Source organism: Zootoca vivipara, chromosome 15 (assembly GCF_965207765.1).
Source record: "Zootoca vivipara chromosome 15, rZooViv2.hap1.1, whole genome shotgun sequence".
Lineage (NCBI taxonomy): Eukaryota > Metazoa > Chordata > Lepidosauria > Squamata > Lacertidae > Zootoca > Zootoca vivipara.
In genome coordinates, this window is record NC_142598.1 from 11,509,009 (window position 1) to 11,530,242 (window position 21,234).

Consider the following 21,234-nt stretch of genomic DNA (forward strand, 5'->3'; position numbering starts at 1 on the left):
CCTAGGTGCAGTACCAGTGTAGCTGTCGCTAGAGGGCGCTGTTTTGCAACCTCTCCTGTGCTCCCAGCAATGCACTTTTGTCTGATTTGTGAGTTTGGGTTCTGGAACACGTGGTTTTGGGTTCTGGAACACGTGGTTTTACCTGGCCCGGGTGTGACATCTGTCTTTGAAAACAGTATGGGCTCGCTCTCGTAAGTCACATTTGACTTTGTGTCAAAATTTGAACGCAATCGGTCAAGCGGTTTTGTTGAACATTGGAGACGAACACACCCACCCAGTTTACATTTATATATATATATATAGATACACCCATTTTTTGTATCTTCGGGTGAGTTCCCATGCTCTGAAGTCCAGGGAGTGATGATCTCACATTGCGCAGCATTCCATATCCAGGTATTCCCAATAAAACATTCCCAATGTTGATCCTTCACTTATTTTTAACAGCCTCTGAATTCTGCAAGCGGATTATTCCTATGTAGTTCTGTGCGAAATCAGTTTTTCTTCTTTATTTTCTTTATCTTCTTGTTGTGATCCAACATTTCTCTTCGGCGACCCTCACTTTGGAAAGTTGCCAATAATGCGTGGTACATTGCAGCCAGCGCCCCCTACCCCCTCTTCCTTCCGGATGGGCAGCAGGTGTTGGGCGATCAGCAGGTGGAGCTGCCTCCCCCGGCCCTGGGGTGGGGGTTTGGGAGTATAATTACTCCCATTTTATCCTCGAACTCCGCACAAAATGTAATGGATGTAATGGACGCAGCCTTTCGCCACGGCAGACAAACCGGAAGTCTCTAATGTACTTTCTTTTATTTCTATCTCCAGACAGATGAGACTGGCTTTGCTTATTTTACTATCAATGGGTCTGATTTAAATCTTTCCCACAACGGCTATAGGAAGTATGTCAAATTTGAGGCAGAACTGGAGGAGAAAGGAACAGGTACAAAGGAAATAACAAGAAATGGGAGCATTCAGCTTTCACCTTTGGCAAATCAGTCCACCCCACCCCCGAAAGTTTGGTTTGATTGCCTTGCCTTTCTGATTTTTTTCCCCAGTCAACTGTTTTCAAACTGTTTTCAGGGCTTGGGTTCATTCCTGCATTTCACCTGATTTTTCAAGACACGCGTCACCTGCTTTGCAGATACCTAGGGATCCTCTGCAGCTCACACAACAAACTGTGTCCTGGTGGTACGGTTTCCACAAGAGAAATGGCATTTCTCACAAGTAGTTATATCTAACTCAGTGAGCTGTGACGCCAGTTTTTGTTTAAGAGAACTTGGAAGTGCTGGAAGCCTCCATGTAGACATGCTCATGAGAGCGATGTCCTTGCAGTTTTGTGTAAGGTCTAGTTAACAATGTGCCTAGAACTTTTGCAGAAATTTCAAACCTAGCACTGTCCTTTTTGTAGCATTCCAGTTGCTGTACTAAACCAACCTGTCTGTTCTCTATGCAGGAGTCACTCAGGCAGGACAGGGCAACTTGCCTATTGCCGTCAAGCAAGTCAATGTGGAGTTTAGCAAACTCAATTCATTCTACAAACAAGGTTTCCCATACACGGGAGAGGTAACACCCTATTCTTTCTGTTTAATAACAGAAATCTTTAGGATAGATTTGCTCTTACAGTGGTACCTCGGTTTACAAACACAATTGGTTCCGGAAGTCTGTACTTAACCTGAGGTGTACTTAACCTGAAGTGAACTTTCCCATTGAAAGTAATGGAAAGTGGATTAATCCGTTCCAGATGGTCCGTGGAGTACTTAAACTGAAGCGTAGTTAACCTGAAGCGAACTTTCCCATTGAAAGTAATGGAAAGTGGATTGATCTGTGCCACTCGGGTCCGCGGAGTACTCAACCTTAAGCGTACTTAACCCGAAGTATGAGTGTAATTGGTTTTGGAAGTCCGTACTTAACCTGAAGCGAACTTTCCCATTGAAAGTACAGTGGTGCCTCGCTTAACGAATGCCCTGCTTAACGAAAGGATTTTTCGAGCGGAGGTTGCCTCACTAGACAAATTCATTTTATGAAAAATTCGTCTAGCAAATCGCGGTTTCCCATAGGAATGCATTGAAATTCAATTAATGCGTTCCTATGGGCAAAAAAAAAATTCAAAAAAAATTCAATGCATTCCTATGGGATTCGCTAGACGAATTTTTCGTTATAAGAAAAGACCCGTGGAACAAATTAAATTCGTCTAGCGAGGCACCACTGTAATGGAAAGTAGATTAATCCGTTCCAGACAGGTCTGCGGAGTACTTAAACTGAAAATACTCAAACCGAGGCGTACTTAAACCGAGGTATGACTGTGCTTTTTGAAGTAGGCACTGAAACAATACCTTTTTGTGACATAGCCCTCCTATGAAAGTTTACCTTCCCAGAAAATACATTGAAAAGCAGCCTCTCTCTGATGAAGTATCTTAGAACCATAGAACTGTAGAGTTGGAAGGGACCAGTGCTATTTTTCTAGAAAAAGAGGTGCTGGAACTCACTATGAATATTCCCCTTTTTTCTTATACAATCGTACCTTGGTTCTCCGTCCGACTTCCAAAAACGTTCGAAAACCAAGGTGCAGCTTCTGATTGACTGCAGTAGCTTCCTGCACTCAATTGGAAGCTGCAGAAGCCACGTCAGACATTTGGGTTCCAAAAAACGGTCTCAAGCCAAAATGTTTGAGTCGCAAGGTGTTCGGGATCCAAGGTACGACTTTAATGGCAATGGCACCCATGTGAGAGGTGCCGGAACTGAGTTCTAGTGAGTTCTGGCTGGAAAAAAGCCCTGGAAGGGACCCTGAGGGTTGTCAAAGTCAATCCCCTGCACTGCGGGAATCCTGGGATGTACTTAAACAACCTTTTTGTTAAAAGCCAGACACACTGAGCCATTTCTCCACTGTAACCAGTGCCGGATTTACATATAAGCGAAACAAGCTATAGCTTAGGGCCCCACTCTATTGTCCCCCCCAAAAAAAATTTAAAGAAAAAAACCTTGGATGTACTTTGATAAAATACACATTTTGTTATGTGCAAATGGCTTTAGTTCATAGGCATCAACTTCCGGATAGGAAAATAAGGGAAAATAAAGGATAAGCGGCGGCGCGGCACCAGAAGTCACTTCTACGCATGTCTGGACATGCACAGAAGCGACTTCCGGTGCCAGGCTGCCCGTGTCCGCATGTCTGGGCGCCAGAAATCGCTTCTGTGCATGCTTGGGCATGCACAGAGGTGATTTCCGAAGCCAAGTGAGCGAACAGCAAGCCGGGAGCCGGGACATGGCCGCCGGCGCCGGCAGAAGCTGCAAATCCGAGGGGATTTACGGGATATTTTTCAATTTGGGACAACAGCGGGAAGCGGATTTAAATCCGGGGGTTTCCCGTGAAAAATGGGAGACTTGACAGCTATGCTTTAGTCACCCATTAGGTCCATAAATTACCATATAGCATATATTCAACACAAAAAACAGCGACATTTTGTTGTTGTCAAAAGACAGCTGGACATGTAAAGGGCCCCATTATCTTCTTTAATTCTTCACGGGGAGGAACTATTTGATATAAACAGCACTCTGCATGAAAACAAGGTAGTAATGTCAGACTTTACAACACTCAGGCTTTACAACCTCCAAAATAAATGTGTGAATCAGCCACACACGATGCCTCTTTCTTCATACAGTATGTTGCAGTAGGGAAGCAGAACAGGGAAGAGGGCTAGCAGCAGTGGCAGAATTTGGGCTTTCAGATTTCAGTGGTGCCCTGTACCATGCTAAAATTCAGCACCCCCTGCCCTATAGCATTGGTGGGATGCCCCCTGCAGCTACACTGGTTGCACTGCCCTAGAACTGCCTCTGCTGGCAGCAGAAATGACAGTCAGAACTCTTACAGTCCATGACAGACAGACAGAGAGAATACCTGGAGGAGAGCATTCATACCCCGAGATAGCTCAGTCCCTCTCCTTATCCTTAGACATCGAGGGGCAATATCTGAATACAGTGGTACCTCGCAAGACAAATGCCTTGCAAGACGAATTATTCGCAAGACGAATGCGTCTTGCGATTTGATGGTCACTCACAAGACGAATTCGTTTTGCGAAAAATTCGTCTTGCGAATCACGGTTTCCCATAGGAACGCATTGAAATTTAATTAATGTGTTCCTATGGGCAAAAAAAGAAATTTCAGTGCGTTCCTATGGGAAACCACGATTCACAAGACATTTTTTTTGCAAAACGAATTGACTCACGGAACGAGTTAAATTCGTCTTGCGAGGCACCACTGTAGTGTTGCTGTGAGCTCTTGCCCACAGGAGTGAACAAACCCCTCAGCATACTGTATATATATATATATTTTGTGTGCGAGAGCAGTTGGCTGTAAAGAAGTTAGGCGGTTGGCTTATTTCCCTTTTATTCATGCAGATGAAGGCTTCAGTCAGTGGTGTGCCTGTCAAGAACTGGACTCTCTATCTCACAGTTGACGTTGATGATGTGGAGACAACAACTTCCTATGTCACAGATGAGAATGGTGAAGTCTCCTTCTCTCTGGACACAACAAAGTGGCATGACATGGTTTCCTTAAGGGTGAGTTAAATATTTGGACACGTCTTAAGGAAGAGGTGGGTTGAGGAGGAGGTGCTTTTTTCCTGTGCATTTCCTCCCACCTTCCTTAGAGTTGCTTTTCCTACCTTTTTTTTTTTTGTACTTCTGCAACTTAGGGCTTGTCCACACTTCTGCTTATTCTGTGATGTCAATAAGCAGGGCGTCCATCATCATCATCATCATAATTTATTATTTATACCCCGCCCATAAATACAATAATCTATTGAACATTAAAAGCTTCCCTAAACAGGGCTGCCTTCAGATGTCCTCTAAAAGTCTGGTAGTTGTTTATCTCCTTGACCTCCGATGGGAGGGCGTTCTACAGGGCGGGTGCCACTACTGAGAAGCCCCTTTGCCTGGTTCCCTGTAACTTGGCTTCTCGCAGCGAGGGAACCGCCAGAAGGCCCTCGGTACTGGACCTCAGTGTCCGGGCTGAACGATGGGGGTGGAGATGCTCCTTCGGGCATACTGGACCGAGGCCGTTTAGGGCTTTAAAGGTCAGCACCAAAACTTTGAATTGTGCTCGGAAATGTACTGGGAGCCAATGTAGGTCTTTCAAGACCGGTGTTATGTGGTCTCGGTGGCTGCTCCCAGTCACCAGTCTAGCTAGTGCTCCCACACTAAAAGGTTGGTGTTTTGCAAATGTGGCATGAATACTGTGTGGCACATGTAACTTTGCCAGTTCCACAGATCACTGCAGCTGAGTGAACATATATGAAACAGGACGATCTCACAGGGAAACTGGTTCCAAGCTTTTAATGGTTTCATTTACCAGAAGTAGAATCTTGAATGCCTTGGGGCACCCCTGTTCTAGCCATGGTACCTGAACTTTCAGTGACAAAGCTGGATCCAGAAGCACCGCAGTAAATCTGCTCCCTCGGGCAGAGTACAACCCCATCCAGGGTAGGCAATTGACCAATTTCTTGAGCATGGGAGCATTTGTGGTATATATAGTTAGTGGGACATGGGTGGCGCTGTGGTCTAAACCACGAAGCCTCTTGCGCTTGCCGATCGGAAGGTCAGCGGTTCAAATCCCTGCAACGGAGTGAGCTCCCATTGCTCTGTCCCAGCTCCTGCCAACCTGCCAGTTCAAAAGCATGCCAGTGCAAGTAGATAAATAGGTACCGCTGCAGCGGGAAGGTGAACGGCGTTTCCATGCGCTCTGGTTTCCGTCATGGTGTTTTGTTGCACCAGAAGTGGTTTAGTTATGCTGGCCTCATGACCCGGAAAGCTGTCTGTGGACAAACGCCAGCTCCCTTGGCCTGAAAGCGAGATGAGCACCACAACCTCATAGTCACCTTTGACTGGACTTAACTGTCTTGGGCGGGGGTCTTTTACCTTTAACTTTTTTATAGTTACAGGATTTCCGTAGGGAGCTAAGGAGCGTGTAGTAGTTGGAAACAAAGCAGCATGTCTGCCCCAAAACAGTGGCCAGGCACAGACAATATTGAAAGCAGGATCGTGTAGAACTGCCTCAGTACCACAAGCACAAATCGCCGCAATAAAAAGTCCTTGAAGAGATTGTTACTTTCTTCGCTGCAGTTCCCATGATTCTTAGCTGGGAGCCATGACAGTTACAAAGATGTGAAGACTGGTTTACATGTACTGTATAGTATATACTGTGTCCCAATGTTAGGTTCACATGCCTTGTATTGCCACCCAGTGGTCTCCTGTTGATTGTCACCCCAAACACCCTAATTTAATTGTGATGCTTGCTGTTTTCTTTTTGCTCCATAGGGTAGATACACCCTTGAGAATGTGACCGGCAGTGAGATGTCGGAATCTGAAAGTTACAAGTGGCTGAAGCCCTTCTACTCTGAGAGCAATAGTTTCCTGGAGATACAGCATGTGGAGGAAAAGCTGCCCTGTGGAAAAGACCAGGAAGTCCTGGTGGATTACATCATAGACCGGAAAGAATTGGGCCCTGATGCTGACCATGTAGACTTCTATTATTTGGTGAGCATCTAGTGGAGGGATAGCCGAGGACTATATTATTTGGGGGCTAGAGCCAACAGTGAATCATAGAATCTTAGAGTTGGAAGGGACCCCAAGGGTCTAATCCAACCCCCTACAATGCAGGAATCTCAGCTAAAGCATCCATGACCTCCAGGGAAGGAGAGTCCATCACCTCCCATGGGAGTCTGTGAATGAGGTACAGGGGCATAGTAGAGGGGGGCCGTGGCCCTGGGAGCAATTTTGTGAGGGGGCACAAACAGGCACCTCCCCAGCAGGCTCCTTCATTGGAGTCTGGCTCCGTGTAAGAAGGATCTGCGCCTAGGCTGCATCAGTTGTGCCTGGCAGTAGCTCTGTCCCCAGGTCACGCCCATAGGTGCCAACTCCCAGATTGAAAAATCTGGGATCGGTGCGGCGCAGCACCGGAAGTCGCGCTGCGGCCATTTTGGGACTGTGCAGAGTGGCACCGGAAGTCACTTCTACGCATGCTATTCCCATTTCCAAAATGGCCGCAGCGCCAGAAATCACTTCTGCGCATGTCCAGAGACTCCAGACATGCACAGAAGGAGCCTCCCCGGGTTGGTAAGAATCCGGGGGATTTACGGTTTTTTTTTTAAAAAAAATCCAGGCTGCCAGTGGGAAACGGCTGGAGAAATGGGGGTTTCCCGGGGAGACTTGGCAGCTATGGTCACGCCTGACCCAGGGTGGGTGGGTGGGAATGTTAATGGCGACAGGAGAAGATATATTGTTTATTAATATCCTTCCTAACTTGTGTTAGCAAGTACCTTTACTTAGCAGAGTGCATTCCCCTTTACACAGCACAGCAGGTAGCTGGTTGCAGGCTCGTGTGAGCCTCTGACTATTATACAATTCAGTCTGTCTCAGATTTAATTGTATGTTCCTGGTAAGTTCCTTTGGATCCCTCTTAAAAGAATAAAGAGGCCACCATCTTATTTAAAGTCAACAAAAGAAGTTTACTTAAAGTGGTTCACAGTTGGTTTCCTGAAGGCAGACTTAGTTACAAATATGTACATGTGGATCTACCCCATATGGGGGAATAATCCCAGTGACTGCAAGCCAGCAGTCCGGCAGTTCACACGATGAAAGGAAGATGGAAAAGAGAGAGAGGTGCGGCGTTACTTGTCCCCACTCTTCTCCTCCCCTGGACTGTGGCACACGGGAGGGTGCCCTCCATGCCTGCATGTCTCCGGCAGCACGGGCATATGCTCTGCCGCTGGTGAGGTATACCTCTCCTTCTTTCTCTCTCTTTCTCTCCTGCCCCTCTCCTTGCCACCTACATGAAATTAGACTGAGGGTATGCATCTTAAAAAGCAGAGACATCACCTTGCCGACAAAGGTCCGTATAGTTAAAGCTATGGTTTTCCCAGTGTAGTGATGTATGGAAGTGAGAGCTGGATCATAAAAAAGGCTGATCGCTGAAGAATTGATGCTTTTGAATTATGGTGCTGGAGGAGACTCTTGGGAGTCCCATGGACTGTGAGAAGATCAAACCTATCCATTCTTAAGGAAATCGGCCCTGAGTGCTCACTGGAAGGACAGATCCTGAAGCTGAGGCTCCAATACTTTGGCCACCTCATGAGAAGAGACCCTGATGTTGTGAAAGATTGAGGGAACAAGGAGAAAGGGACGACAGAGGATGAGATGGTTGGACAGTGTTCTCGAAGCTACCAACATGAGTTTGACCAAACTGTGGGAGGCAGTGGAAGACAGGAGTGCCTGGCATGCTCTGGTCCATGGGGTCACGAAGAGTCGGACATGACTAAACAACAACAACATGGACTGGGCTGTAGCTGGGCCACCCCCTTCTCATTCTTTGTGGACAGTGGAGAACTGTGTGTGAGAGAAAAGAATGAATGGCATATATGGAGGAATAATGGGTACATGCAAAAGCAAAGGGGAGTGCAAGAGGAAAGCCGAGGGAAAAATTGGAAGTACAATTAAATGATTAGTGAGGACAACACAATAGAAACAGTTGAAACGGAAAAATGAAAATGGTATAAAATAACAAGAAGATGGAAAAGGGCAGAATCGAGAATAGTATTTGTGTTTCACAGTGTACTGGTATTTCTCTTTCTCTCGCTCATTGTGAATCTGTTTGGATCCAAACAGCAGGGACCTTTCAGTGGCCTTTGCGGCTCCTGTATGGGTTGTCCGGCCATCAGCAGAGATAGGGCAGAAGCTGAGCTGAGATAGATCAGCCTCAGTGGTTTATTCCATCAGTGGCTTGTTGCGTGGAAAGCTTTGCTGAGATCTCAGATTAAAGTGAAGGGCTTCACACGCAACAGTTGCTGTTGTGCCTAGTGCGCAGAAGACAGGGAGCTGCAGGCTTTCCTGGTCATTGCCCCTGTTATGTACTGAGCTGAATCCTAGAACAATAGGATTCAGAATCAGCGGGAGCTACCCAATCCAACTCCAGGTGGAAGTGAATCCGCAACCTGATTGGCCTGCTGGAGCAGCCAATCAGGCGGCTGGCAGAAGTGAATCTGCTACCTGATTGGCCTGTAGGAGCAGCCAATCAGGCTGCAGGCAGAAGTCAATCCACAATATAATTGGCCCACAGGTGTAGCCCTGAAGTAGCCAATCACGCAAGGCCCATTGTGTAAATAATGTATATAAGCAGATGGTTTTGGGAAAAAAGCTATTCGTCTTCTCTTCTTCTCCTTGATGAATATGAGCTGAATAAAGAGCATGAAATTCACTCTCGACTCCGAGTATATATCAGCCCCCTTTTGCAACATTCGGAAGTAGCAAGTGAGGTTTCTATTAAGCTATAAGCCTTCTCTGCAGGGTGCTCCATGTCCCACATTTCTCTCTCTCTTTCCTGCATTCCTAGTACCAAAGAGGGTGGGGAGGCTTTTCCTTTTGCCCCTGGCCTAACAAACCATCTTCCTGCAGATTGTGTCCAAAGGGAAGCTTGTCTCCAGTGGACAGAAGACCGTTCCTGTTGGCCAGGATGAGAGTAAGTGAGAGATCTATCAGAGAAGTACCACACTTGGCCAAGCTGATAATGCTTGGTGGGCCTAATCTGTGTAGTCTGGTATGTCTTTCAAGAATGAGGAGATGGCCACAAACTTTAGTAGCACCCAGGACATGGTATGAGAGTGTTGAACCAATTGGAGACACCACCGTGCCTGGTGGACCATCACCAAGCAATCCTAGCACAGTCACGTTCGACTTCAAAAGAGGAAACTTTCAAAATGTATTAACCACTCGGCTTTCATTACCCAGCTGTCTGTCTCCGCATCTGGTTCAGCACCTCAGATCGGGCCCAATCTGAACTGGGGGCCTTCCACCACGACCCCTAGTTTGATTCAGATGTGAAACCATAATTCAGATGTGAAACCATAATGCAGTTACCACAAGTGGGAGACTCTCACCTACACCATCTGCTTCCCCTGCGAACCGCGTGCTTCATGAGGGTTGCATGCAACTAACTTTTACCCACTGAAATGAATGGACCTAAGTTAGTCATAGCCCTTGATTGCAATGGATGTAAAAGTTAATTGAATACAACCCTTAGGGTTTAAAGCCCAGATTAAACAGGTGATTGCCTGGCTACCGTCCTCCCCTGTTTTTGACAGCCCCAACATTCAGGATTTGTCAGGAGTCAATGCACATCCGATGTGTGTGCATGCACGCACACGCACACACATACATATCCTGGGCACAACTTCTCGACGCTGAGCAGATTTAAATCTCTTGAATGACATGAATTTCATTCTAAAGTGCTTGTTGGCATAAGAGCCACAGTCAGTGTCTTCCAAGTAAGGCGAATTACCGTAGTGGACTGATAGACAGACCTAACGAGATGGAAGCAGAATTTTGTTTTTTTTAAAAAAAGAACTTGCTGTGTAGTGCAGAATGGAATTTGTTATCGGCAATAAATCAGTTATTAAGTAGAAGACATGAGGGCTAGAATACTTCTGCAATGCACAGGTGGGCTGGCTGCGTTTTGGGGTGGGTCTTCTTGATTTTCTTTGCTTTACCACCATCTAGCAAAAGGGATGTTGTTTTCTCATGTTGTAACACATGAATGCTCTCTCTCTAACCCCCCCTTCCCATCACCCTCCCTTTCCCCTGATCCAGCTCTGAAAGGCACCTTCTCCCTCACCTTGTCTACCAGCTCTGACCTGGCACCCACAGTCAGGCTGCTGCTGTACACTGTGTTTCTGGATGGCGAGGTGGCGGCCGACATGGATCAGTTCGAGATACAGAAGTGCTTCAAACATAAGGTTGGTAAGGAAGCAAGTGGGGCAGGGTGAGACCCTGCGTCCTGCAAATCTTCAGATCCTTTTTGCTGTTCACAATACCGTACTCGCTCTTTCTCCGCCATCCTCTGTGACATTCTTGCCCTGATGCTGCCTGTTATCCACTCTCGTCGCCGCAGGTTTCCTAGCTGACCATTCCTGTTTTGTTCGCATCCTTCCACAGGTGGCTTTGGACTTCTCTGCAGAAGAGGAGCTTCCAGGATCAAAAGTTGATCTGCAATTAGAGGCTGCCCCCGGTGCACTGTGCGCTCTCCGTGCTGTGGACAAGAGTGTCCTCCTGTTGGAAAATGAAACGCTGACACCAGATAAAGTAAGGAAGCTCATCCTTCTCAGTTATTATTATCATTAGTTTATTACTTTTTATTAAATTTGTCAGTCACATTATCTTGCCCAGGGCAACCCAAAGCAACTCACAACCAAACAAACAGACAGCAAACTCCACATAGATGCATTGGGGCTGCTTAATTAAATCAGTGTTCCTTCCCTATGCCCTATTCTTTTCTCTTCATTTTCAGGCTGACACATAGGAGCCATCTGCTAGGGGCTGAGGCAACTATGCCCAATAAAATTTTCACCCAATTCAGTGGTACCTCGACTTACAAATGCTTCGACTTCTGAAGGTTTCGACTTACGAAGTCGACAACCCTGGAAGTCTTTTCGCCGCATGCGTGTTTTGCACCTGCGCAGAAATGGCGCGCACGGTCCGTGCATGTGCAGAAGCACAAAATCGCGCTTCGCGCATGCGCAGAATGGGCGCTTCAACATCCGAAAACCTCGACTTACGAAGAGCGCCGCGGAACGAATCGCTTCGTAAGTCGAGGTACCACTGTAATTTTTTTGAGGGGGCCAGCCCTCCCCCAAGTTGATGGGCATTGATTCAAATGGTGTGCGTGCGCACCACCATGTCATGTGATCGATTCTGCGGGGCAGGGCTCCCCCTCCTGCCCCCAATATTTTATTCAAGTTGGCACTCCTGGACTGACTGATGGATAGTTGGTTTCATTATTTAGCTTCTGCCTTTTTCCTTCCATGTCACGAGCCACAGCAGAGGCCTTGGTTATGAATCCCAGCAGCCCTTCTGCCTTTGTAGCACTTTAGCAACCCTTCCTTCCATCCCTCCATCAATTCCTCGCCACGTCCCATCTTTCCATGCTTTCGTTATCTTTAAGGCCTTCCTTGATACAGTCCATGCTAAGAACCTCCCATTTTTTAAAATTGCATTACCCATGATATACTGTGGTGTGTAGCTTGACAGCACTGTCAGGGAGTGGGCAGAGGAGGAATGGTGGACACGGCCTCCCCAGCCTGACCCTTCCAGAGAAGAAGACAGTTCAGAATCAGAACAGGGCTTCGAGGAAGATCACAGCTCAGAGGCAGATGAGGGGAAAAGCTGGGAAATAATGGGAGAGGAGGAAGAAGAAGACCAGAGGGGGAACAGCTGAAGGACTCAGTGTCTTTAGAAAGCATTCCTGACCCCCCTTCCCAGAACATGACGGGCCTTGAAAGTAGGAGAGCAGAGGGCATGTCCCAGCACCCGTAGAGATAACTCATGAGGAAGTGAGAGGGGGTGGAGATTCACTCGGAGCAACACCATTATTCCAAGAGGTCACATTCCCAAGCCACTCTCAGTGAATATTGAATAAAAGCAGATGGTAAGGACTTTCTCTTGTCTTGTCCATTTCTGGCAACCTGCCGTGGGGGGTTGGTTTCCTCTGCTGCCTGACAAGCACATTATTAAGAAGGGAGATACAGTGTTGTATTCCATGCAGTGCGGTGCCTGAGCGGCGCAATTGCATTTACAAATGAAATGCTGATTCGCAGTGGCGTAGCGTGGGTTTCCAGCTCCCGGGGCGGTGCAGAGGGGGGTGGGTGGGAGGGAAACGGATGGAGTACGTCTGCGCATTCAACTGCTTAAAGCATCCGCATCACCCAGGAGATCGCAGCCATAGAGTCATTCCGTTGTCTGGAGATGTAACTTCCTAGTTTGCATGGAGAAGCCGTTTGCAATGGAGCCCAAGGACGGAAGCACGTGGCTATATTGAGGCAGCACCGTGTGTTGGAATTTTGCGCCCCAAACAAATTTTGCACCCAGGGCAACTGGCCCTGTGGCCTCCCTTTTGTCAGCAGACAAAAAGGGGCTTCCGTGTGGCCTGGGGCTCAACCTGTATGATTCAGCTTTATTGACACTGAATGCAGTTACATGTTTCCTCCCTTCCAACTCTCTGCTTTCAGGTGTTCGGGTTTTTTAGTCACGACCACATATATTTAACTTCTGGAAGAGGATTTCCCTATCGCTTGGAAGACTTTGACCCATATCCTTGCCTGCCTCCTCCGGCTCCCAGCCAAAAACAAAAGAGGGCCCTGAAGGTAGCCCCTTGGTATCAGAGTGAGGCCGATGTTTTTAGCTTGTTCAAGGTGAGTAGAATTTGCCCCCGAGTTTAGCTTCTCCGAAAGGTGCCTTGCTCATTTCCATGAGATGCATCTTACAGACCCTCCCAGTGCCCCTATTTTCCAGGGATGGCCCAGATTTAAAGAAACCACGTCTGATGGGTGGCCCATTGAAATCTGCTCTAGGAAAATGGGCAGGACTTCCTCCCCCCATTCAAACATAAAATATAATAATAAATTGTAGAATTCTCTGAATTTACGGACTTCCATCCTCCCCTCCCTGGAGTCCTCTTATAAACATTTCCACTGCATATCCTATCTTCCTCCCAATTCTCATACTACTCTATTTAAATCCATAGTTCTTTTCACATTGAAAGTTGTTATTTCAATCGTGCTAATGTTTTTAATTGTTTACAGTGTTCTCTCAAATATACAGTGGTACCTCCGGTTGCGGACGGGATCTGTTCAGGAGCTCCGGTCAGATCCTGAGCTTTCTGCAACCGGAGGTGCCTGTTCTGCGCATGCATGAGGCGTGGTAGAGCATTTCTGCGCATGCGCGTGTGGTAAAACCCGGAAAAATACTTCTGGGTTTACCGCATGCGTATCCCGAAGGAACGTAACCGGAGGTGAATGTAAGTAGAGGTAGCACTGTATTACAAACGTTTCCCAATCTTTATTGAAGTTTTTATCGTCCTGGTCCCTGATTTTTCCAATCATTTTGGCCACCTCTGCAGTCCATCAGTTTTGTTGTTCACTCTTCTTTTGTAGGTATTTTGTCTTTTTTCCATCTTTGGGCTAGGAGTATCTGGGCTGCCGTCGTCGCGTACATAAAAAGTCTTTTGTACTCCCTTTGTATCTCTGCACCTACAATTCCTAATAAAAAGGTTTCTGGGTTTTTTTTAAAAAAAAATGAAGGTTTTTTAATGAAGGTTTAATGAATGGGAGCCAGTGTGGTGTAGTGGTTAAGAGCAGTAGTCTCGTAATCTGGTGAACCGGGTTCGCTTCCCTGCGCCTCCACATGCAGCTGCTGGGTGACCTTGAGCTAGTCACACTTCTCTGAAGTCTCTCAGCCTCTCTCACCTCACAGAGTGCTTGTTGTGGGGGAGGAAGGGAAAGGAGATTGTTAGCCACTTTGAGACTCCTTCGGGTGGTGATAAAGTGGAATATCAAATCCAAACTCTTCTTCTTCAAACTCTTCTTATCGTAAACATCTTTTTCAACTCATTATATATCATTTCTCAATATGCTTTTATCTCCTTACAAGTCCACCACATATGATAAAAGGTGCCCTCTTTTTCTTTGCATTTCCAACACATATTTGAAGTATTCTTAATTATACATCTTTGCTAATTTACTGGGAGTCAAATACTCACACCTCACTTTTCCGCTCTCCTGGTTTTCCACAGCTTATGCGACTGAAAGTTTTCACCAACATGGACGTTAAAAAGCCTGTTTCCTGCGACCTGCCAGTAACAAGACGTTTGAAAAGTGGCCTTGAAACAGGTGAGAATCACAGTCATTTGCCTGTTTTGCTGCTGGAAAGTCCCCAAGTAGAGAAATCAGTTTTTCTTGTTTCTGCCTTTCAAGGCTTTTATCCCCACTGATCCTAAATCGCCTCATGACACCCCATCTCTTGAGTAAACGATTTCGTTGCTGGGTGCAGTGCATTGGATGAGACCTGGTAGCATCGCTGTATCACTGCCATCACAATCTCTCTCAGAAATTTGGCCACACTGCTGCGGATTCATCTTTACTGATGGACTTGGCATCTTTTTCGCCTATCCCCAGGCCTGTCCACAACTGTTCAGCACGAGAATGTGATTTCCCAGACGCCTCAGGCTGTTGATTCCACAGAAACCAAGAAGGAAGAGAAAGCTAAACCCAGGACACACTTCCCAGAGACCTGGGTCTGGGATTTAGTACCAGTGAAGTAAGTGAACCTTGCTAGGGAAGGACAATAACCGCTGAGATGATACTGGGATATCAGTAGCAGAGGTGGGGGTGAGGTGAACCCTTTGAGATCCAAGCTCTTCTTCAATGTAAGGATCAGACAGAATCATTTCCCACAGATCCCTGGCTGGACTAGCCGGCTTTCTCATAGCCTGGAGCCTGGTTTTCCCTTGGAAATGTAACTTCAGCCTTCAGAAAAACCAAAGCATAGTTTTCTTGTCACTGAGGGAGTGACCTCTCTTCCTGTTCTTCAGCGAGGAGGGGAAAGCAACTCATTCGGTCACCGCTCCGGACACGATCACCGAGTGGAACGCCGATGCCTTCTGTGTGGCTGACATTGGCTTCGGACTCGCCCAGCAAGCCAAGTTCCGAGTCTTCAAGCCGTTTTTTGTGGATCTGAGCCTGCCGTATTCTGTGGTCCGTGGGGAGACCTTGCTGCTAAAGTCCACTGTCTTCAATTACATGAAGGAATGTATCCAGGTTAGTGTCCACTGAGAACAAGCAAACAAGCTTCCCTTATATGTGTACCCAGAAAGAAAGGGATGGGAGGAACCCCACAAGATAGAGATGGAGGCTGGGAGGCTGGACCTCACCAGGGCCTTGTCCTCCCTACACCTGCACTCACCTGTCTCTCCCAAGGGACAGGTCAGTACTTTTCCCTCCTCCCCCCACCGCTCAGTGTTGGGGGGCAGCTTGCATTTCTTGCTGTGGATGAAGAAGCAGAAGCTCCACTTTGGATGTGGACAACAGAAAGCGCAAGGCAGCCCCATTCCTTTCATGGCAGAAGAGGTCCATAGAGCACATTCCCTCCCTGCCCCCCAGTCCTGGGAACCTGCAGTTTTCCTCCCACAGCAACCCCTGAGTGTGCTTTAAATGTGTGGTGTGTGCACAGCCCCATAGGCAACACAGCCTTATTGCTGCAAGAGACCAGAAGAGGCCAGATCTGCTGCCAAGGCCTAGGGATGCCCATCTGCTGGCCCCTTCATCTTCCCCACAGCCGCAATTCAGGCCACCAGGTGAAGAGCTTCATGAGGGGCTCACAGCCATGAGGGATTTGTGTGAGGAAGCCAAACCAACCACTCGTAATCCCAAGAGTTTCTGTAACTGGCTTAGAGGTCTTCCTATAAACTTTGTTGAGTGAATAAATCTTGCAAGTCTGACCTGATGCTAATATGGTGCCCCCAAAGCACGAGGAGACCCCACTCACCAAGGTCTTACTGGGAGCAGTCTACGCCCTACTCAACTTCCTGCTGTGGGTCACCCCTAGGCATGGAGGTCTGGCTCTCGCTCTTGGCATAGGCCCACCTCCTGCCCTGCCCATGCCTCTTCCCTGAATGCTTGCCCCTTGCCTTGGACTCACTGCGCTGCCTGCTTCACGAGGGTCATTTTGCTGCATCTCCCAGGTGAGAGTGAAGCTGCTGGAGTCGCAAGAGGTGGATGTGAAGCCATGCCCAGCCTGCCAGTTCAGCACCTGCCTCTGCGCTGAGGAAGCCCACACCTTCTCCTGGAATGTGACGGCGACTCAGCTGGGTGAGGTTGAGGCGCCTGAGCAGGTGGGAGGAGGCTTGTGGTGTTGAGACTGCCAATGGCATCTCTCTTTCTTCCCCAAAGACTTTGTCATCTGAGGACACTCGGCAGAACCAATGGATTCTTCTGTTTGGAAGTCAATCGGGCATTAAGTGGAATATTGAAAATAATAACAATGCCCCCTGCTGCATGTGCTACGGGTTTGTTTCCTCCCCAGCCAAGATGGTGTCCCTCCCCAATTTCTGCTAATGGCAGCTGTGCATCAGGGCACATTTGGGGACTGGGCTATGAAGGAGAGGTTGGGGGGTCCATCTCCATTCAAGAACCCCCTATGCTCCCACCTCTGTCCCTTACATCCGTCTGCAGACTGAAAGCACGGTGGGCATGTTGGCTGATGTGGGGCTGGACTGGTGCTCTGGCCCCCAAGCAGCCTCTTTCCCTCCCCCCGAGCTCTTGGCACTCATCATGGGTCTATGCCAATTTTGCCTTCCTTTAGGGCACGTCAAACTCTCCGTCACCGCCGAGGCAGAGGAGACGCATGAGCTGTGTGGCAATAAGATCTCCACCACGCCTGCACGAGGCCAGTCAGACACAATAGTCAAAACCCTGCTGGTCAAGGTCAGTGCCTACGTGGCCTTCAGCACCTGTGTCCAACTTTGGCTCACCGCTGTCAAGTGCCAGCAACTCATTCAGAACTCTGGGTCTCCCCTAAACAGGTGTTTTTTTTGGGGGGGGGAATTGTATTCATTGGGTGCTGGGCAGAAGAGGGCTTTTGGATTTTTGCACAACCTCCCTGTTTCCATGTCTAAGGTGATGTCAGCCAGGGGCTGTGCTCAGTTGGAAGGCCTGGCAATTGCGAGAACTCTTACACGGAGCAAGGAAAAGGCAGAGATGGTAGAAGGAGATTATTCCCCTGAGAGAGCAGCCCCACTCACCATCCTGACTCTCTTTTCCTCCCACAGCCAGAAGGCGTCCTGGAAGAAGAGACCCACAATGTCTTCCTCTGCTCTTCAGGTGTGCTTAGGCTGCATCCCTTGCTCAGGGCAGCTTGGCTTGTGATGGGGCCCCAGAGAACGCAAGTTGGAAAGAAGATGAAGTATTGCTCTGGTTGTCATTGGGCTGGAGACGTGTCCCTTCCCTAGGGCAGTAGCAGGATGCAGAAGAGACCAAAGACACACACTCTGTCTCTCTGCTTGCTAAGGAGAGTAGGGATGGGATGGAGAGGGGGTGGAAAGGCAGCTGAGAGAACCGAGTGGCTAAAAACAGACTCACTGAGCTACCGGTAGCAAGCTCCTAGTCCCACTCCTAGTACAACTACAGATTATGACAACTTGGTTAGTGTATTCAACTGCATTAATTCCTGTTCTTCATCTCCTTTCAGGGGACCCAGTTCTGGATGAGGTTTCTCTAAAGCTGCCTGAAGCTGTTGTGGAGGGCTCTGGCCGAGCCACCGTCTCCTGCATTGGTGAGGAAATTTGCCCCCACATTTCTTCCCCATCTCTGGCCACATGAGAGATCTGGAGAGGAGACTTTTCTTCCCACTACATCATAATGCAAGCTACCTGTAAGGGGGACTCCCTACAGGGAGCCAGCCCCCATTATCCTAACGTCCAGCTCATCAAATACAGAGAGCACCAGTGGTTCTGAAGCAGCCAGAGGGGGAGGAAGGGACTCAGAGGGGGAGAGAAATCAGAGTGAGGAACAATGGGAAAGCTCGGGGGCGGAGGGATGCAAGCAGACGCTTGGGGAACCAACTGCTGAGGGAGGAAACTGAAAGGGCATTGCTCCTTCTGGCGCCAGAAATGAGGAGAGCACCGCAACGCAGGTCAAGGGGGCGGCGTTTTGGGGTGCCCAGTCTACTTTGCTGGCGTAGGAACAGAAGTACGCCATTGCCGGATTCTGATTCGGGATGAGAGGTCATGTTTTAAGCTGTCTCTACACTGTAAATAGATAGCACAATAAACTTCTTTGAAGACAAACTGGACTTAGGCGGAGTTACTCTAGAGTAGCCACGACGACCTTCTGACACTACCAAATTGTGCAATTCTGGCTGCCATTGATTCCTCTCCTCATATGGTCCACAGAGCAGGAGAAAACAAGCTTGCTCCATCTTCCATGTGACAGCTCTTTAAGGATCTGAAGATGACACCATACCTCCTCTCAGTCTTCTAAACATACCCAACTCCCACAACCTTTCCTCAAAAGACTTGGTTTCCAGATGATGATGGTGGTGGTAATAATAACAATCTTTTCAACATCTAGGGGACATTATGGGCACATCACTACAAAATATAGGCAGTTTTGTTCAGATGCCCCTGGGCTGCGGTGAGCAGAACTTGATGAAGTTTGTTCCTAATATTCACATACTCCGGTACTTGGAGAAGACCAACCAGGCAACCCCCACCCTCAAAGAGGAAGTAATAAAGTACACACAGAGTGGTGAGTAGGTCCTCTCTTCTCCTCGGAATGTGGCTTAAGCCAGGTGTTCATTGGCAAGAACTGTGCGAATAGTCTGGAAGATCACTGGCAGATTGAGAAGGGAAGTGGAGGAGACTGTTGTGAATTTGTTCATGCAAATTGAAGGTGCTCTTGGGAAGACATTGAAAGCCTTGGAGAAAGGAATTTCAATTTTACCTGTAGGACAGGCACCCCCCAAACTGCGGCCCCTCCAGATGTTTTGGCCTACAACTCCCATGATCCCTAGCTAACAGGACCAGTGGTCGAGGAAGATGGGAATTGTAGTCCAAAACATCTGGAGGGCAGAAGTTTGGGGATCCCTGCTGTAGGATGTGTTCATGATTGTTCTTCATAGATCCAAAAGTGTTTGCTGGGAGTGGAGATTTCATGGCGAATTGGCCCTCACAATCTGTTGTGTTTTTTGTGATTCTTTTCACCATTTGATAGGTACTGAAGTAGTCCTATAATTTCTGCAGCCCACAACCATTTTACACCTTGGCCCACTGTTTGTGTATACATATTTTATTGAAAGAATTTAAATTATAAAGAGGTAAAGTGATACAGACAAAAGAAAAACAAGGAAAGAGAAAAAGGGGGAAATGTGTAGCTGCTAGGTGCAGCTTTTGAGCTCCAGTTTGTTAAACATTGCTTTTGTTGCAAGAAGGAGTGAACAACACTCTGCACAGATGCAGCTTGTATAGTCATAACCATGATGGCTGCGTAATGTGAACTGGTGTTCTTATTGCAGATGTTAATATTATGCAGCTTGAAGCAACTGGATGAATAAAAAACTGACTCCTCTTGGAATAAATATTGTCCAGGCCCATAAATACGATTCAAAGTTTTATGAGCAGAACCTGTTCCAGACAGGTACAAAAACAAATAATGCTACCTCTAAGTAGTTGAATAGCATCATGTGCATGTCCAGTACAGGATTATCTTCCTACTGAATTGAAATAACTCAAAACAGACCTAAAATCAGATGTCTCTCTCTCCCCACAGCCTCTATTACTGCCTGGAGCTGTTTTCTCTTCATGAGCCCTATGTAGTATAAACAGCCAAATATAACCAGCCAAATCTTTCACTGCAAACGTCTCATAGACACTTAATACATTCATTCATATCTGGCCTCATTCATTCATATCGGGTGGAATTGTAAATCAATTAAGAAATATTGGGAAAATATTTATATAGAGTTAAAGAAAATTCTGAAATACTCTTTTTTTAAAATAATAATAATCCAGAATTGTTCTTGTTCGGGATATTAAGTGAGGAGATTAGGGAAGGGGACAAGTGTTTAATTATGTATGCAACCACATCCGCTAGACTTCTCATAGCAAAGAGTTGGAAAAGTGTACAAATTCCAAAGATGGAGGATTGGCAAATCAAATTAATAAGATATCAAAATATGGCAAGGAAAATAGGAGAAATCAAAGGGATATCTGAACACAAAGTCGATAAAGATTTGGAAAAATTCAATGATTATAAGAAGAAATTCGTGGAAAACGCCAACCTCTTAGCAGACAGGTGACGGGTTCAAGCAATATAAATAATCAAGATATAAAATATCCAAAAAGGTATACAAAAATTCTTTTGGGAAACCCATGTCGAAATAGAGGATAGGCTGGAAGTCACACAGGAGAGGGGTGGGTGGGGGTGTAGGGTGAAGGGTGAGAGGGAACTAATTATCTTGATTTGTTTGGTAGCTTTTTCTTTGTATTTTGTTGTATTATTATTTGTATATTTATTACCAATGTTGTTTTGGAAGTATATTTATTTTTATTTCTTTATTTCTTTTTTCTGTTGTATTATGAAAATTCAAAATAAAAATGTTTCTTTTAAAAAAAAGACACTTAATGCAGGGTTTGCCCTAACAAAACCTGATGGAGCCTTGCCTGGTGCGGCGCATGATGTATTTTCGGCACTGGAAGAATACATCTTTCTATTTTATTTTCCCAGGCCTTTATAGATGCTGAGCTGCCTATGTAACTGGTTTATGATCATCTTTCCACTGCTGCAGTCTTACATTGTTTTCTGTGCTGATTGTTGTTTTGTTTTAACTTCGTCGACCACTTAGTCAGGTGGTTTTTTTTAAAATAAC

At 46.9% G+C, this 21,234-nt stretch overlaps 1 protein-coding gene across 1 annotated transcript in view; it reads left to right on the top strand.

Annotated features, from left to right (window-relative positions):
* The window catches only part of LOC118097939 (alpha-2-macroglobulin-like protein 1), a 61,584-nt gene that overhangs the window by 20,925 nt on the left and 19,425 nt on the right, over positions 1-21,234 (top strand). Inside the window, exons 10-25 of the mRNA XM_060268973.2 lie at positions 820-934; positions 1,448-1,557; positions 4,390-4,551; positions 6,307-6,525; positions 9,439-9,502; positions 10,630-10,775; positions 10,975-11,121; positions 13,044-13,226; positions 14,606-14,702; positions 14,988-15,129; positions 15,404-15,629; positions 16,553-16,679; positions 17,173-17,294; positions 17,639-17,690; positions 18,058-18,141; positions 18,939-19,115. Of these exons, the coding sequence (XP_060124956.2) occupies positions 820-934; positions 1,448-1,557; positions 4,390-4,551; positions 6,307-6,525; positions 9,439-9,502; positions 10,630-10,775; positions 10,975-11,121; positions 13,044-13,226; positions 14,606-14,702; positions 14,988-15,129; positions 15,404-15,629; positions 16,553-16,679; positions 17,173-17,294; positions 17,639-17,690; positions 18,058-18,141; positions 18,939-19,115 (2,173 nt within the window). The remainder of the gene's footprint in view (positions 1-819; positions 935-1,447; positions 1,558-4,389; positions 4,552-6,306; positions 6,526-9,438; positions 9,503-10,629; positions 10,776-10,974; positions 11,122-13,043; positions 13,227-14,605; positions 14,703-14,987; positions 15,130-15,403; positions 15,630-16,552; positions 16,680-17,172; positions 17,295-17,638; positions 17,691-18,057; positions 18,142-18,938; positions 19,116-21,234) is intronic.